Source organism: Anomaloglossus baeobatrachus, chromosome 1 (genome assembly GCF_048569485.1).
Source record: "Anomaloglossus baeobatrachus isolate aAnoBae1 chromosome 1, aAnoBae1.hap1, whole genome shotgun sequence".
NCBI classification, from domain to species: Eukaryota; Metazoa; Chordata; class Amphibia; order Anura; family Aromobatidae; genus Anomaloglossus; species Anomaloglossus baeobatrachus.
In genome coordinates this window covers 895,757,018-895,775,206 of record NC_134353.1, presented here as the reverse complement: position 1 = coordinate 895,775,206, position 18,189 = coordinate 895,757,018, and the positions used below count along the sequence as shown (strand labels likewise).

General features: G+C 50.4%; 1 protein-coding gene across 1 annotated transcript in view; it reads right to left on the bottom strand.

Annotated features, from left to right (window-relative positions):
• Positions 1-18,189, bottom strand: part of LOC142255286 (von Willebrand factor A domain-containing protein 5A-like) — a 62,768-nt gene that overhangs the window by 28,800 nt on the left and 15,779 nt on the right. The window contains exons 2-7 of the mRNA XM_075326823.1: positions 13,889-13,956; positions 4,736-4,938; positions 3,169-3,391; positions 577-746; positions 351-465; positions 18-187 (exon numbers count right to left, since the gene is read on the bottom strand). Coding sequence (XP_075182938.1) covers positions 18-187; positions 351-465; positions 577-746; positions 3,169-3,391; positions 4,736-4,938; positions 13,889-13,943 — 936 coding nt within the window. The 5' untranslated portion in view covers positions 13,944-13,956. The remainder of the gene's footprint in view (positions 1-17; positions 188-350; positions 466-576; positions 747-3,168; positions 3,392-4,735; positions 4,939-13,888; positions 13,957-18,189) is intronic.

Below are 18,189 nucleotides of genomic sequence, written 5' to 3'. Positions count from 1 at the left end.
TTGTTATGTACACCGACCTTAGCACTTTGAATACGCATTGGGGCATTTGGCTCTGAATTCATTGGACACTCCATACTGCCAGACCGGTCCACCACAAAGATAAACTCTCCACACAAGGACTGTTCCTGAGCCTCCGGAAAACCAGGGTAGAAATTCAGCATAACCACAGCATCACCCATGATGGAGCCTTTATGCAAGAAAGAAAGAAATCGGTAATTTCATGATTTAAGATTAAAAATGGGATTGGAAATTCCACATAGAGAGTCCCCGGGTCGCTCCTCAGGACTAGTCTCCAAAAGTCTCCTTGAAAAATAGTGAGATCATTGTTAAATTTTCCTTCCTTGACTCACCTGCTCCAGCATCAGGAATCCCACTCTCCAAAGTTACACTTGGCTTGGTCACCTCAGAGAAGTAGGCCAGAAGCTGGACGTCTCGGTCAAACTTATGTCCCTCAGCCAGCGACACCTGTGGGAAAGGGAGGGACGAAGGGGAGGGTTATGTTCACGGCAAGTATATAAAATCAATGGCGGTAAAGATCCACAGTACATGGATATTGATCCTTCATTATGTACTTACCTCGGCCTCGGTTTTGTCATCGTTGGTATATTTCAGAGGTGTGATGTCACAGCTAGACTCAATCTTGGCTATACCGTATGCAGACTGAAATCTAGCCGTCAGGCTCAGTGAGTACGGGATCTGACTGATAGGCAGCTCTGGTAAAGTCATAGTCACACTTGGTTTTTGACCTACAGAAAGTTAAAAGAAAAATGAAATCAATAAAAAAAACAGTGAAAGTTCTAAAAAAAAAAAAAAAAAGGCGCATTCACTATCCTGCAAGCTTCACAGCTGAAATTTCCTATCATTCCCTACTTGTTTGTCATTGGATAAAAAAAGTTCAGACAATCCTCTTGCTTTAGTTAAAAAAAAAACAAAAAAACAAAAATCCCATCTGCCCATATCTCTCGGATGGCAACGCTTAAGATGTGTGAATGCAGCCCACTTGTCAGCCGTCGGTTCATCTGACAGCTTCCCTCTAGAATCCCCTCAAACATGCAGGATCAACATGGACCACAGACCCCTATGAGCCTTCTACCTACATCATTCCCGTCGCCTCCTCTGATTAGTAACCCTCCATGATATCATGCACTCATCTCACCACAATGTAATGATGGTAGGACTACAGATTTGAGGAAGCGCCGGGGATGCTGGTGAGCAGTGACATCACTCAGTTAATTTGCGGTAACAGCTGGAGGTTCCCAAGGTAGCTCACCTGTGACCGCAGGTGAACTGACCACAAATAACCTCATTGAACTTCGTGATCTCACTTGGTGAGGTCACAGACCTGCCTCTCCGGGCAGAAAACTGAAATTTTTTTATTGCCAAGAGATGCAGACTTGGTGCTGAAATTTATATTCCATATTCCTGCATCAAATCTGCATCGCTTGGCAAAAAAAAAAATAAAATAAAATGGGGTTTTCTGCCAGGAGGAGCAGGTCTGTGAACTCAGTGACTTCACCTGAGGTGAGGTCACTGAGTTTAATGAGGCTACGTGCGGTCACAGGTGAGGTACCATGGGAACCTCCAGCTATGACCGCAGATAAACTGAGTGACATCACCGTTCATCGTTGTTGCTTAGTCAGTTTCTGCCTGAAGCCCACAGCGTGCAGACATGTTCATGCCCCGTGCTGTGACTTCAGTATGTAGCAGAGCCGGCAAAGTCATGGAACCTTGTGTGGATTAGGTCAGCACTGGGTGTTTGGGGTTTAATAAAGAAGTGAACGAGCATGGGTTTTTTGTATTTTATTTAGAATAAAGGATTTTTTCAGTGTTTGTATTTATTTCTTTTCACTTACAGATTAGTAATGGGGGGGTTCAGAGACGCCTTCCCTTACTAATGTAGGGCTTAGTGGCAGCTGTGAGCTGTCATTAATCCCTTATTACCCAAATTGCCACCACACCAGGGGAATCGGGATGAACCAGTTAAAGTGCTGGGATTATCGCATTTAATGAATGTGCCAATTTTGGGTGGCTGCAATTTTTTGATTGGGGGGTGCTCAATAACCATAGGCCTCCCCAGTCTGAGAATACCAGCCCCCAGCAGTCAGCTTTTTCATGGCTGGGTATAGAAATTAGGAGGTACTGCAAACAGTTTTTTTAATTATTTATTTAAATAATTTTTAAAAAAGCTGCATGAGATCCCTCTTATTTTGATACACAGCAAACATAAGCGTATGGCTGGGGGCTGCAGCCTGAGGCCTTATGCTTTATCTGTGCTAGGTATCATAATATGGGGGGACCCTACGCAAATTTTTATTATAATTTATTTAGTTTTACACAACTATACATACACAGTGTGTGTGATTACGAGCAATCACACACACTGTTACGCAGGGTGGGAGCGCGGTTTTAATAACAACCAATCACAGACGCCAGGGCTGCCAGTGGGTGGGGGAAGCAGTGCATATGCATGAGGTTAATGAGCTGCCTCAGAAGTAGTGTTACAGCCGTGCGGAGGCTGGTAAGTATAACATGCCTCATTTAGTCTTATTTTCTTTTTCAAATTATATATATATATATATATATATATATATATATATATATATATATATATATATATATATATATATATATATATATATAATTATTTTAGATATTATTTATTTATTTTACTTTTTTTTTTTGTTAATTACCTAGGTGGCCGGTTCCTGATAGTTACCCAGAGGTCTCTGAGAACTCTGGGCCTGGGATCAGTGCACGGGTACAAAGATACCTGCGCAGATCCGAACATTTACAGTCTGGGTTCACCCATCACTAATGGAGACCTTTTCACAAGATACGATACAGTAATCTGAAAACTTGACTCCCTCCTCCACTTCTACAGTGCGCAACTATTCCGTTTACAGATGTCTAACAAGCTTCATGAAGTTTTCCAATTACAGCCAGCAGAATTGTAAATACAGCTCTGGAGTATAAAACAGGTTTAAAACTCAGCACAAAATAATATAATCTATTCACAAGGTGACTCAATATACAAACAGGAATATTATTCATAAATACTACATTCATGTATACAGAAATTCCACAGTAAATTAATAGAAAATCCCCACAAAAGTAATTCCCAGTGTGATTTCTAGGGTGGTGCCATGGCTTTGTGAGACCGGTTTGTACCTTTCGGGGTGTATCGGGGGTTGAGGACTGCAGGTAACACAAAACGTACTGCGCCATCTGCTTCCACTTGTAGCTCTTGAACAAAGCTTAGCGTCACTTCGGCCTTCTGACCGGCCAGTAGATTCCCCACATTGCAGCTGAAGATGTCACCAGAACTCTCATCTTCTTCCAGAAGAAAGGCCTGCAGACCCTGGTTGATGGCCTCATCGTAGGTTTTGTGAGCCTGAAAGTTATAGACCCACCGAGTGTAAACAATACTGCAATCCAAAGGCCTTAACAAGTGTGTGCAGAATTAGTACAGCCACATCTGACGACAGGTTGTCCTTTTGGGACTTCTATCAATTAACCCATCTACCCGTTTCTTGTCCTGGAGGACCCAGCTCATCTGTATCAACAGCCCACTGAATTGAATAAAGATAGTGTAATGCCTCCCTTTTCCTGCGGGGGCACTGTAGGAGGAGCCGTTCCAATCTCTATGCAAAAAAGTGATGTTGATTCTTAGGGAGAAAAAAAATAAATATTTAATAAATCCTGAAATTTGTCTGATAGGAAAGTTATAGGAGCATTTTTAGTGAACACCCATCACATATACACATTTTAATTTTTAGAGGTCATTAAATGGCACTTTTCAAAAGCATCCTGAAGATGTTCTAAAGCTGCTCATTCAAAACAATTGGACTGATCACCCAACACCCATGCTCCCAGAGTCCCCATTCAATTAGAAAGGTAAAACTTAATTTTTCTGTGTTTTGCAGTGACTACCGGGGTCCCACCAGATGCAAGGGGACTCCCAGCGGGTGCCGCAACACTCAGGGTAGACCGAGGAAACGAAACACCCAAGAGCCCGGACGCTAGAGAGAGGGAAACAATGTCACCTCCTAACACTCACCTGAGGCTGATCCATGCACTCCCTAATGTGCCTAGACAAGTCCTACCCACCCTGCGCCAATCACACGACTAGGTCCTCACTGGCCCTGGACTAACTGACTACTGATGGCCAGCGCCACTCTAATGAGATGACACAAGGTGGTTAAGACAAACAAGTGAGGAAAGACGCAACAATGAGTACTCCAAGGTTTCTTCAGCAGTAACAACACCACAGCTCTGCAAAGACAAGCTCCTTCAACATGGACCACATACAGTGGAACTATAGCCGGCATAGGGAGGAGTGAGGTGTGGATATTTATAGCACAAGGAAGTGGCTGCAGCTGAGATTACAACTACCTGTTGATCACTTGAGGATAGAAATGCACCTTAACCCATTCAGTACCAGATGGAATAAAATACGCTCCAATTCAGGGTAAACGACGAGCGGGCACTAAAGTGGATTTGCAATCAACAATACGCTGTGACCTTCTGATCCTAGATCCCCATGAGATCACATCAAGCTGTGACACACATGTGATAGTCTGATCCTTGTTCCTTTTAATGGAGGGGAAAGAGACCCACTGGGCAGATCAGGTGGGCAGCTAGACTGACAACAGCAGGCAGTAGACTGTGGTTTAAAAAAAATGTTAAGTTACACCTCCAACCTACAAACATTTTTTAATTGACCATATTAAGTTACCTGTTCCTTCTCTTGGAGGTCGGCTACTATGGTCTTCCCCTCTACTGTGGCTTTAAAGCTGTAGACAGCAGAGTCTTCATCCATGGGGAACACAAAGACCGCCTCCACCGCCTTCTCCTCCTCATTCTTGTACTTGAGTGTTGCAGACACATCAGCCACAAAGCCTTTCACCTGGACGTCAACCGAGATCCCCTGCAGAGGAACTGGACAATGTAGAGAATGTGAATTCTTCCTATAGAAGTCACAAACCACACACATTTTCCATACAGTTGCAGAGGTGGTGTTAGGCTAGGAATGGGAAAGTACCAAACAAATGGTGAAAAGGGAAGGGAGACTGTGTTTAGAGAAGGGGGGAGATGGTGACACGTGACTGCTGGCCTCTGGCTTTCCTGACCACCTTAGATAGGTTCCGCACTTATGTACTGAGCAGTATACCTGCCCTTGGCTGACCTTGAACTGGGACTTACATAAGGAATGGATGGGATGAGCACTTAGTCAACCCCCTTAAGCTCTAAAGAATATACAAGTAGCACAAACAGGGGGAAGTGAACTTATCTCCAGATGACTCACGGAAATTAACTGTAAGGCCGGGGCCACACGGGGAACTAATGCAATCCTCGCATGACACTCGGCTCATGCTGGCAGCACAGCGGGAGCCAAGTGTCATGCGAGTGTCACTGCGACTGAGGTCTGATCGGACCACAGCTGCAGGGGGCGGGCCGGTGCTGCGGAGGGGAGGGAGGGATTTATCTCCCTCTCTCCTCTGTTGCCATTCTCGCTCTGCACTCGCATTACACCGGTGTACCGTGAGTGCAGTGCGACTTTTCTCTCGACCCATAGACTTGAATGGGTGCGAGAGAAACAAGGATCGCATAACAATAGCAGTATGCTGCGATTCTTTTCTCGGTCCGATTAGGGCTGAGAAAATAATCGCTTATGTGCGCTGACACATAGGCTAATATTGGTCCGAGTGGAATGCGATGTTTTATCGCATTCCACTCGCTCCGATTTTCATGCCATGTGTCTTAAGCCTTACAACGAAAAAAAATTCTCCAGATGTATACAAATCTACTGCTTGCACTGAAGACTTGTTAAGGGTATAACAGCTTTCAGCAGCACAGAGTAATAGGTATATAAAGACATCAAGGGAAGTACTAATGAAAAGCAGATGACAAGCTGAGGAACTCCACAGGGTCCTAATGGGAGAGGGATGAAAACCAAGGAGAAATAATAAAAGGTCAGGGAGCAGTTTGCGTAGCCAAATACTGTGACCTTCTATAGCTGGACACCACAGGACTGTGACACACCTGTGACACACCTGTGACAAGTGGATATTGTACTCCACAGCTGCAATCATATAATACTTCAGAGTAAAAATATTCCACCAGCACTTGCTAGTTCAGTATCTGTATAAAGCTTGATCTGGCAAAAAAAACTTTCTGTAAAGTCTTTTCATTACAATACGCACCCCTTGATCATTGCATATCAGAAATACTAAAGGAAGTACCCCACATGAACAGTTTAAGGAGGTGTCTGTCCATAACAATGCTCTTAAAAAAATTAGGGGCGTAAGTAAAAAAAGAGCTAGGTCCCATTCGTAAAGTTTTTAATGCTGTCAACCCCATGGAGCATGAATGTTTTCCCCTCCCATATGTCACTTAAAGGGGGTTATCTGGTCTTCTGATAAAAGCCTGCAGTGTCTCTATATGACTGTAACTAAAGAATGTATGTCTGGAACACCAATGGTGTGAACAGGGTGCAAGACTCAAAAATATACAACTAAACAATAGGATAAAGAGTTGCACACCAGTCACAATGTATAGGGGAATAATGAAAGAAGGGAATTTTGTTTACTTACCGTAAATTCCTTTTCTTCTAGCTCCAATTGGGAGACCCAGACAGTGGGTGTATAGCTACTGCCCTCTGGAGGCCGCACAAAGAACTACACTTAAAAGTGTAAGGCCCCTCCCCTTCTGGCTATACACCCTCCCGTAGGAGTACAGATTCCTCAGTTTTAGTACCAAAGCAAGAAGGAGGAAAGCCAATAACAGTTTCAAAAACAAATTCAATCCGATAACATGATCGGAGAACTTAAGAAACAACATGAACAACATGTGCACCCGAAAAACGAAACCCTAAGAACAAATAGGGCGGGTGCTGGGTCTCCCAATTGGAGCTAGAAGAAAAGGAATTTACGGTAAGTAAACAAAATTCCCTTCTTCTTTTTCGCTCCTAATTGGGAGACCCAGACAGTGGGACGTCCAAAAGCAGTCCCTGGGTGGGTAAAAAGATACCACATGAACGGGCTGTCAGACAGCCTCTTCCTACAGGTGGGCCACCGCCGCCTGAAGGACCTGTCTACCTAGGCTGGCATCTGCCGAAGCGTAGGTATGCACTTGATAGTGTTTGGTAAACGTGTGCAGACTCGACCAGGTAGCCGCCTGGCACACTTGCTGAGCCGTAGCCTGATGCCGCAATGCCCAGGACGCACCCACGGCTCTGGTAGAATGGGCCTTCAGTCCAGATGGAATCGGAAGCCCAGCAGAACGGTATGTGTGAAGAATTGGTTCCTTGATCCACCGCGCCAGGGTGGATTTGGAAGCTTGCGATCCCTTATGCTGACCAGCGACTAGGACAAAGAGCGCATCAGAACGGCGTAGAGCCGCCGTGCGAGAAATGTAAATCCTGAGTGCTCTCACCAGGTCCAACAGATGTAAACCCTTTTCAAATTGGTGAACTGGATGCGGACACAAAGATGGTAAAGTGATATCCTGATTGAGATGAAAGGAAGAAACCACCTTGGGAGAAAACTCTGGAATTGGACGCAGTACTACCTTGTCTTGGTGAAACACCAGGAAGGGAGATTTGCAAGATAACGCCGCTAGCTCGGACACTCTTCGAAGAGACGTGACCGCCACAAGAAAAACTACCTTTTGTGAAAGCCGAGAAAGGGGAACCTCTTTCAAAGGCTCGAAAGGCGGCTTCTGGAGAGCAATGAGAACCTTGTTCAGATCCCAGGGTTCCAATGGCCGTCTGTAAGGAGGAACGATATGACAAACTCCTTGGAGAAAAGTGCGTACTTTAGAAAGCTGTGCCAAGCGCTTCTGAAAGAATACGGATAGCGCGGAGACTTGACCCTTAAGAGAGCTAAGCGACAAGCCTTTTTCCAACCCAGACTGCAGGAAGGAAAGAAAAGTTGGCAATGCAAATGGCCAGGGAGAAAACCCTTGAGCCACGCACCACGCTAAGAATATCTTCCACGTTCTGTGATAGATCTTAGCCGAGGATGGTTTTCTAGCCTGTCTCATTGTGGCAACAACTTCATGAGATAAACCTGAGGCCGCTAGGATCCAGGACTCAATGGCCACACAGTCAGGTTCAGGGCCGCAGAATTCAGATGGAAAAACGGCCCTTGAGACAGCAAATCTGGACGGTCTGGTAGTGTCCACGGTTGGCCTACCGTGAGATGCCACAGATCCGGGTACCACGACCTTCTTGGCCAATCTGGAGCGACGAGTATGGCTCGATGGCAGTCGGACCTGATTTTCCGGAGAACTCTGGGTAACAATGCTAGAGGTGGGAACACATAGGGGAGTCGGAATTGCGACCAATCCTGAACCAAGGCGTCTGCCGCCAGTGCTCGGTGATCGTGAGACCGTGCCATGAAAACTGGGACCTTGTTGTTGTGTCGTGACGCCATCAGATCGACGTCCGGCGTCCCCCAGCGGCAACAGATCTGCTGAAACACGTCCGGGTGAAGGGACCATTCTCCTGCGTCCATGCCCTGGCGACTGAGAAAGTCTGCTTCCCAGTTTTCCACGCCTGGGATGTGAACTGCGGATATGGTGGACGCTCTGCTTTCCACCCACGTCAAAATCCGTTGGACTTCTTGAAAGGCTTGGCGACTGCGTGTTCCCCCTTGGTGGTTGATGTACGCCACCGCCGTGGAATTGTCCGACTGAATCCGAATCTGTTTGCCTTCCAGCCATTGTTGGAAGGCTCGCAGGGCAAGATAGATTGCTCTGATTTCCAGAACATTGATCTGCAGGGTGGACTCTTCCAGAGTCCACATCCCCTGAGCCCTGTGGTGGAGATACACCGCTCCCCACCCTGATAGGCTCGCATCCGTCGTGACCACTGCCCAGGACGGGGGAAGGAACGACTTTCCCTGTGACAATGAGGTGGGGAGAAGCCACCAACGCAGAGAGTCCTTGGCAGTCTGAGAGAGGGAGACAGTCCTGTCGAGGGACGTCGAGTTCCCGTCCCATTGGCGTAGAATGTCCCATTGTAGAGGGCGCAGATGAAACTGCGCGAACGGGACTGCCTCCATTGCTGCTACCATCTTTCCTAGGAAATGCATGAGGCGCCTCAGTGAGTGCGACTGGCTCTGAAGGAGAGATTGCACTCCAGTCCGCAGCGAGCACTGCTTGTCCAGTGGAAGCTTCACTATCGCTGAGAGAGTATGAAACTCCATGCCAAGATAAGTCAGAGATTGGGTCGGGGTTAGATGAGACTTTGGAAAGTTGATAATCCACCCGAAACTCTGGAGAGTGTCTAGTGCCACTTTCAGACTGTGTTGGCATGCCTCTTGAGAGGGTGCCTTTATAAGCAGGTCGTCTAGATACGGGATGACCGAGTGACCCTGCGAGTGCAGAACAGCTACTACTGCTGCCATGACCTTGGTGAAGACCCGGGGGGCTGTTGCCAGACCGAAAGGTAACGCTACGAACTGCAGGTGTTCGTCGTGTATGACGAAGCGTAGGAAACGCTGATGCTCTGGTGCGATCGGCACGTGGAGATACGCATCTTTGATATCTATTGATGCTAGAAAATCTCCTTGAGACATTGAGGCTATGACGGAGCGTAGGGATTCCATCCGGAACCTCCTGACTTTTACGTGTCTGTTGAGCAACTTTAGATCCAGGACGGGCCGATACGATCCGTCCTTTTTTGGGACCACAAACAGATTGGAGTAAAAACCGTGACCTTGTTCCTGAAGAGGGACGGAGGTCACCACTCCTTCCGCTTTTAGAGCGGCCACCGCCTGCAACAGAGCATCGGCTCGGTCTGGTGGGGGAGAAGTTCTGAAGAAACGAGTTGGCGGACGAGAACTGAACTCTATCCTGTACCCGTGAGACAGAATATCCCTCACCCAACGGTCTTTGACGTGTGACAGCCAGATGTCGCCAAAGTGGGAAAGCCTCCCACCGACCGCGGGTGTGGGAATCGGAGACCTCAAGTCAGGAGGACGCCGTTTTGGCAACGGTTCCTCCGGCTGCCCTTTTTGGGCGTGACTGAGACCTCCAAGAATCTGAGCGTCTCTGGTCTTTTTGAGTCTTTTTTGACGATGCGAATTGGGACCTGCCTGGTCCTCGAAAGGACCGATAACCAGACTGACCCTTCCTCTGTTGGGGTCTGTTTTGTCTGCGTTGCGGTAAGGATGAGTCCTTACCCTTGGAGTGTTTGATGATTTCATCCAAACGCTCTCCAAACAATCGGTCACAAGAAAAAGGCAAATTGGTTAAGCACTTCTTGGAATGAGAATCTGCTTTCCAATGTCTCAACCACAGGGCCCTACGCAAAACAACGGAGTTGGCTGACGCCACTGCCGTGCGGCTTGTAGCGTCAAGAACAGCATTAATCGCGTACGACGCGAATGCCGCCATTTGCGAGGTCAATGGTGCTACCTGCGGGGCAAATGCACGTGTGACGGAGTCAACTCGCGCAAGCCCGGCTGAGATAGCTTGGAGTGCCCATACGGCTGCAAAAGAAGGCGCTAATGACGCTCCAATCGCTTCATAGATGGATTTCAGCCAGAGCTCCATCTGCCTGTCAGTGGCATCTTTAAGTGCCGCTCCATCTTCAACTGCAACCAAGGATCTAGCTGCAAGCCTGGAAATTGGAGGATCCACTTTTGGACACTGGGTCCAACCTTTGACCACCTCAGGGGGAAAAGGATAGCGTGTATCTTTAAGCCGTTTAGGAAAACGCCTTTCAGGATAAGCGTGGGGTTTCTGGATTGCGTCTCTAAAGTCAGCGTGGTCCAGAAAAGTGCTTAAAGTACGCTTAGGGTATCTGAAATGGATTCTCTCGTGCTGCGAAGCTGACTCCTCCACAAGAGGAGCTGGTGGGGAAATATTTAACATCTTATTGATGTTAAATATAAGATCATTAACTATGGCGTCACCATCTGGTGTATCTAGATTGAGAGCGGTTCCAGGATCAGAATCCTGATCAGTTACGTCCGCCTCATCACCCATAGATTCATCTCGCTGGGATCCTGACCATTGAGATGAATGTGAAGGCCCGTCATAGCGAGCCCGCTTAGGCTGCCCGGGGCCATCGTCCGAGTCAGAGTCTTCACCCTGAGGTGTATATGCCCGCCCCGGAGCTTGGAGCTGAGGGGGACCAGGGGGCAATGATTGCACAGTGTCCGTGGCCTGAAGCACAGGCCTAGCTCGCAATGTGTCAAGAATTTGTGACATAGTGAGAGACATTCTGTCAGCAAAAGCTGCAAACTCAGTGCCTGTCACCTGGACAGCATTCACAGGTGGTACACCCTGGGTCACGTCCAGCAGAGGCCCCGGCTGTGCAAGCGCCGCAGGGGCCGAGCACTGCACACAATGGGGGTCCGTGGAGCCTGCCGGTAGAAAAGTCCCACATGCGGTGCAGGAAGCATATAATGTCTGTGCTTTGGCACCCTTGCGTTTTGCGGACGACATGCTGCCGGCTCTCTGAATGTGAGAGAGTCTATAGCCAAAGGGCGACCAGCGCTATGTAATACCAAGTATTTGTAGCAACAAAATACTAAGAATACTACTGGCACAAGAGGGGTGAGCCCTGAGGGCTGCTTACCGCCCGCTGAATAGCGGGTAAGAGGCTGCAGAAATCCTTGTCTGGGTCTCCCCGGCTCCCCTCTGCAGCTCAGCGTGTCAGCAGGAATGGCTGCCGGCGTCTGTGGAGAGGGGCGGTCCGTGGGAGTTCCCAAACAAAAGTGCGGGAAACAGTGTCCCCTCTGTGCCGATTGTGAGGGCTGGAGTATGTAAAAACAACTCCAGCCCTCAGCGCTGATGCACTGGCCAGCGTCCCGCCCCTCTCCTGACTGGCAGGTCTGGGGGCGGGAACGAACGGGAGCAGGCCGCAAAAGCCGGGGACTCGAGTTATCAGCGCGGCCGCCGTAAAAGCGCGGGCCGCGCTGAAGTCCCCGGCGCACCACAAGTGCCAGCCGCGCCGCAGTCCCAGCGGCCGGCATGACCGATTTCTAGATGTGGCCAGCGTCCCGCCCCTCTCCTGACTGGCAGGTCCGGGGGCGGGAACGAACGGAAGCAGGCCGCAAAAGCCGGGGACTCGAGTTATCAGCGCGGCCGCCGTAAAAGCGCGGGCCGCGCTGAAGTCCCCGGCGCACCACAAGTGCCAGCCGCGCCGCAGTCCCAGCGGCCGGCGCGACCGATTCCTGGAAGTGTGCCTGCTTCAGCTAAGCTGAATGAGGCCATGGCACAAGCGCCGTAGCGCTGATGTCCCCCGGCGCACTACAACACCCAGCATGCTGCGGTGTGAGCGCCTGCACGGGGACACAGAGTACCTTGAGGATGCAGGGCCATGTCCCTGATGTACTCCGCTCCATCCAGCATCTTGTCCAGGGGCTGTAGATGGAGCCCGGTCTCAGTGCCTGGAGACCAGTAAATCCCACTTCACCCAGAGCCCTGTAAAAAGGGATGGGGAAGGAATCAGCATGTGGGCTCCTGCCGCCGTACCCGCAATGGGTACCTCAACCTTACAAACACCTCCGACATACAGTGGGGTGAGAAGGGAGCATGCTGGGGACACTATATGTGTCCTCTTTTCTTCCATCCGACATAGTCAGCAGCTACTGCTGACTAAAAACAATGGAGCTATGCGTGCGTGTCTGACCTCCTTGCGCACAAAGCTAAAACTGAGGAATCTGTACTCCTACGGGAGGGTGTATAGCCAGAAGGGGAGGGGCCTTACACTTTTAAGTGTAGTTCTTTGTGCGGCCTCCAGAGGGCAGTAGCTATACACCCACTGTCTGGGTCTCCCAATTAGGAGCGAAAAAGAAAGCAGAACTGCTATAGGAATACTAGACTGAAAAATACAATGGACTATGTGAAATAAGCGAAAAATATGAAAATGGTATCTGCATAACTGCTATGAAAAATAGGAATGAGAGATATTTAGCCATTGTATTGATCAATGCAAAGGAGCCCCAAAACCAAACGCCAAGGTAATCTCTATTTTGGGGCTCCTTTGCATTCATCGATACAATGGCTAAATATCTCTCATTCCTATTTTTCATAGCAGTTATGCAGATACCATTTTCATATTTTTCGCTTATTTCACATAGTCCATTGTATTTTTCAGTCTAGTATTCCTATAGCAGTTCTGCTTTTCATTATTCCCCTATACATTGTGACTGGTGTGCAACTCTTTATCCTATTGTCTGTATGACTGTAGACTTCTGAATCCTCACTGTGAGTCCCCCGCACTTTGTCTCAGAACTCTCCAGAATTGCCAATTGGTGCCGGTGATAATGTGACCATAAGAGTGAGATTTGCATAGGTCTGGTAACATTCTGACTAGATGTTCTCGGCATCTCAGTGTACTTGTATCATTACATAGAACAACCCTTTATATGGAATCTGTCAGCAGATTTTTGCTATGTAATCCTAAAGCAGCATGACGTAGGGACAGATCCTAATTCCAGTGATTTATCACTTACTAAACTATGTGGTGTAGTTTCAATAGAATTGTTGTTTTCTCAAGGGCCACTATGGCAGTAGATGTACCACTAATTGAATTCGGCCATGTTTTGAACAAAGGTGGATCTGCAATACCAGAAACACCCTGTGCGTGGGAGGGGTGCTGTTTTCTGGAAGAAGTCAGCCATGTTTTTTCTATTAATGAACAATCACATGAATACAGTTTATGATCCAGAAAAATCCAACCAATAACCCAAAGGTATACGGCATTTGCTGCCCCTTGTTCTATAGACTGGAATATTAGTGAACCCTTTGGCCGGATATTTAGAAGTCTGATCCATTGTGAAACTTTAAATGAGCTGCCACGCTAACAACATGTAGCATCAGCCGGGACCCCGATACCCCAATATTAATCATGTAGATGTCCACATCTTACTGGGCAGGTTTTCTGGAGTCAGGAGGCCACAACAGGTCTTAATCTCACTTGACATGGTCCCAGCGGATCTAGAAGAGACAATGGATTTATTTCACATGAATACATTATTTCTGTGCTTTACATTGCAGATATGTAATGGATCGATAATGTGAAATTCAACACTATGATATGAAGAGGTGAAAATCCACATCGAATCCTCAGCAAAATCCACATTTAACATAAGGGGGGAGACTTACTGAGAGAAACAGGACAGTATTCTGCCTCACATTCTGCAAACTTGCATTACATCACATTTATTATGTATTTTAGATTGTTTGTGCCTTTTCTGACAAGGGGGTGTGGTTAAGCAGAAAGGTGTGTGTCGCGGGCGGGGAGGAGGGTGTCAGCACACCGCGCTCACCCCTTCTGCTCGGGTCCGGCAGTTGCTCCTGGTGGCTCGAGCTGCGGGCCGGATCCCGGGGTGTCTCGAGCGACACTCCTCGCCCGTGAGTGAAAGGGGGGGTGATTGTTGGGGTTATAGTTCGTGACGCCACCCACGGTTGTGGTGATTGCACCACCGCTGCTCCGTGTGGGGGGGTCCCGGGGATGGTGATGGGAGCAGCCAGGTGTTGTGTTGCCCCTCCGTGGGTAGGGGTTGGTGATCCCGGGGCCCGGTGAAGAGATGTAAAGTGTAGGGCCTGGAGGGCGCAGGGACGCGGGGGCAGCGCTGTGCCTTGCGGCACTGTGGTACTCACTCAGCCTGAGACACGGACACAGTTTGTACGGTAAACCAACGGCTGGTAGGACGGTCCCACAGACGGTTGCACCTGCACTCCCGGTAGTTAACGGTGTTGTCACTCTTCCCTGCACCTTGTGTTCTGATGGTGCTAGCGGTGGATTCCCTCCGGTTACCCGCTCCCCGACTGCAATCTGGGCCGGAGGAGCTCTACACTTTGCCCGCAGGCGCTGGCCCTGGGGAAACTGGTGCCTTGGCGGTGGCGGTGTCTCCCCGGTAATGGTCGGGCTGTTGCCGTCAATCGGGACTTTGTTGCTGGGAGATCTACGTCCCCTTCACTAACGGATTTAGCAGATCTGACGACTCCTAGCCCTGCTGGGGTCCGAAAGGCCCCTGTCCTGGTGCTGACTGTCCTTCGGAACACTGCTCCAGACCACCGGGCACACAGCCAACGGGGTCCTTCCAGGAACCTCCGAACCGTCCCACTCCGGACAGCCACCGTCGTTGTCAACCTTGCTGGTTCCGTCCGGACACACAGTCACGGACCTTCAGGCTTTTCTGTCACTTTCTACTTTCTCCTTTCTACTTTCACTTCTGGTTGTTCACTCTAGCCCTTCACTGGACTTCACTCTTGCCCTGCCTGGGCTTAACTCTCTACTCAAGCTCGTCCCTCCCTGAGCTGACTGCCTGGTAACTTCCTGCCTCCAGATCTGTGAGCTCCTTGGTGGGCGGAGCCAACCGCCTGGCCCACCCCCTGGTGTGCATCAACAGACTGCTGGAAGAGGGCAACAAGGGTTTGTGTTTTGACTGTGGTGTTCCTACCTGGGATGTGGGGTGTGGTGGTTGTGTTCTGTGTCCCCTGGCTTGCCCAGGGCGACACATGTGTCTTAATTTTAAGCCAAAAATGGGGCAAAATGTCAGCACAAAGTATTAGTGGTCAGGAAGTCAATAGGTGGTGATATAAAAGAACACAAAAGTCTGACATATACAGTATATAGGAAGATTATGCTGCCTAATCTGTAGTTAAGATTAGTGTAGTAACACAGTACCGGTTCTACTGCTGCTGAGGGAAACAGCTGTCGAGTGGTAGTAGATTTGTTTCAGTGTGCCAGAATTACTTTGAGCCCTGTGAGTCAGGAGTATGTAATGCATTGTGTGTATAATGTGCACACACTGAGGACTGATAAATGTGCTGTGTACTTTGCTGCCATCTACTGGCTGATGTGTGTATGAAAGTTACAAGTGCATCTCAAAACATTAGAATATCATCAAAAACGTAATTTATTTCAGTAATTCAAAATAAAAAAGTGAAACGTATATATTATATAGAGTCATTACACACAGAGTGATCTATTTCTATATATTATATAGAGACATCACACTGCGTGCGGGTGCTGTGGTGGGGGGGGGGGGGGCACCACACTGCGTGCGGGTGCTGTGGGAGGGAGGGGGGGGGGGGGGAACACCACACTGCGTGTGGGTGCTGTGGTGGGAGGGCGACATCACACTGCGTGGGGGGGGGCATCACATCACACTGCGTGGGGGGGGGGCATCACATCACACTGCGTGGGGGGGGGGGGCATCACACTGCGTGGGGGGGGCGACATCACACTGCGTGGGGGGGCGACATCACACTGCGTGGGGGGGGCGACATCACACTGCGTGGGGGGGCGACATCACACTGCGTGGGGGGGCGACATCACACTGCGTGGGGGGGCGACATCACACTGCGTGGGGGGGGGCGACATCACACTGCGTGGGGGGGGCGACATCACACTGCGTGGGGGGGGCGACATCACACTGCGTGGGGGGGGGCGACATCACACTGCGTGGGGGGGGGCGACATCACACTGCGTGGGGGGGGGGGCGACATCACACTGCGTGGGGGGGGGCGACATCACACTGCGTGGGGGGGGGCGACATCACACTGCGTGGGGGGCGACATCACACTGCGTGGGGGGGGGAGACATCACACTGCGTGGGGGGGGGCGACATCACACTGCGTGGGGGGGGGCGACATCACACTGCGTGGGGGGGGCGACATCACACTGCGTGGGGGGGCGACATCACACTGCGTGGGGGGGCGACATCACTCTGCGTGGGGGGGCGACATCACTCTGCGTGGGGGGGGGCGACATCACACTGCGTGGGGGGGGGCGACATCACACTGCGTGGGGGGGGGCGACATCACACTCCGTGGGGGGGCGACATCACACTGCGTGGGGGGCGACATCACACTGCGTGGGGGGGGCGGCATCACACTGCGTGGGGGGGGCGACATCACACTGCGTGGTGGGGGCGACATCACACTGCGTGGGGGGGGGGGCGACATCACACTGCGTGGGGGGGCGACATCACACTGCGTGGGGGGGGGGCATCACATCACACTGCGTGGGGGGGCATCACATCACACTGCGTGGGGGGGGCATCACATCACACTGCGTGGGGGGGCATCACATCACACTGCGTGCGGGTGCTGTGGTGGGGAGGGCGACATCACACTGCGTGGGGGGGGGCATCACATCACACTGCGTGGGGGAGGGCGACATCACACTGCGTGGGGGAGGGCGACATCACACTGCGTGGGTGGGAGGGCGACATCACACTGCGTGGGGGAGGGCAACATCACACTGCGTGCGGGGTGCTGTGGTGGGGGGGCATACTGCGGGGGGGGCCATCATACTGGATGGGGGACCACATCATACTGCATGGGGGGGACACATCATACTGCATGGGGGGGGACACATCATACTGCATGGGGGGGGGACACATCATACTGCATGGGGAGGGACACATCATACTGCATGGGGAGGGACACATCATACTGCATGGGGAGGGACACATCATACTGCATGGGGGGGACACACATCATACTGCATGGGGGGGACACACATCATACTGCATGGGGGGGACACACATCATACTGCATGGGGGGGACACATCATACTGCATGGGGGGGGACACACATCATACTGCATGGGGGGGGGGACACATCATACTGCATGGGGGGGGACACATCATACTGCATGGGGGGGGACACATCATACTGCATGGGGGGGGGACACACATCATACTGCATGGGGGGGGACACATTACATACTGCATGGGGGGGACACATCATACTGCATGGGGGGGGACACATCATACTGCATGGGGGGGACACATCATACTGCATGGGGGGGACACATCATACTGCATGGGGGGGGCACATCATACTGCATGGGGGGGGGACACATCATACTGCATGGGGGGGGACACATCATACTGCATGGGGGGGACACATCATACTGCATGGGCGGGACACATCATACTGCATGGGGGGGGACACATCATACTGCATGGGGGGGGACACATCAACACATCATACTGCATGGGGGGGACATCATACTGCATGGGGGGGGGACACATACTGCATGGGGGGGACACATCATACTGCATGGGGGGGGGACACAAATCATACTGCATGGGGGGGGGACACATCATACTGCATGGGGGGGACACATCATACTGCATGGGGGGGGGACACATCATACTGCATGGGGGGGGGACACATCATACTGCATGGGGGGGGACACATCATACTGCA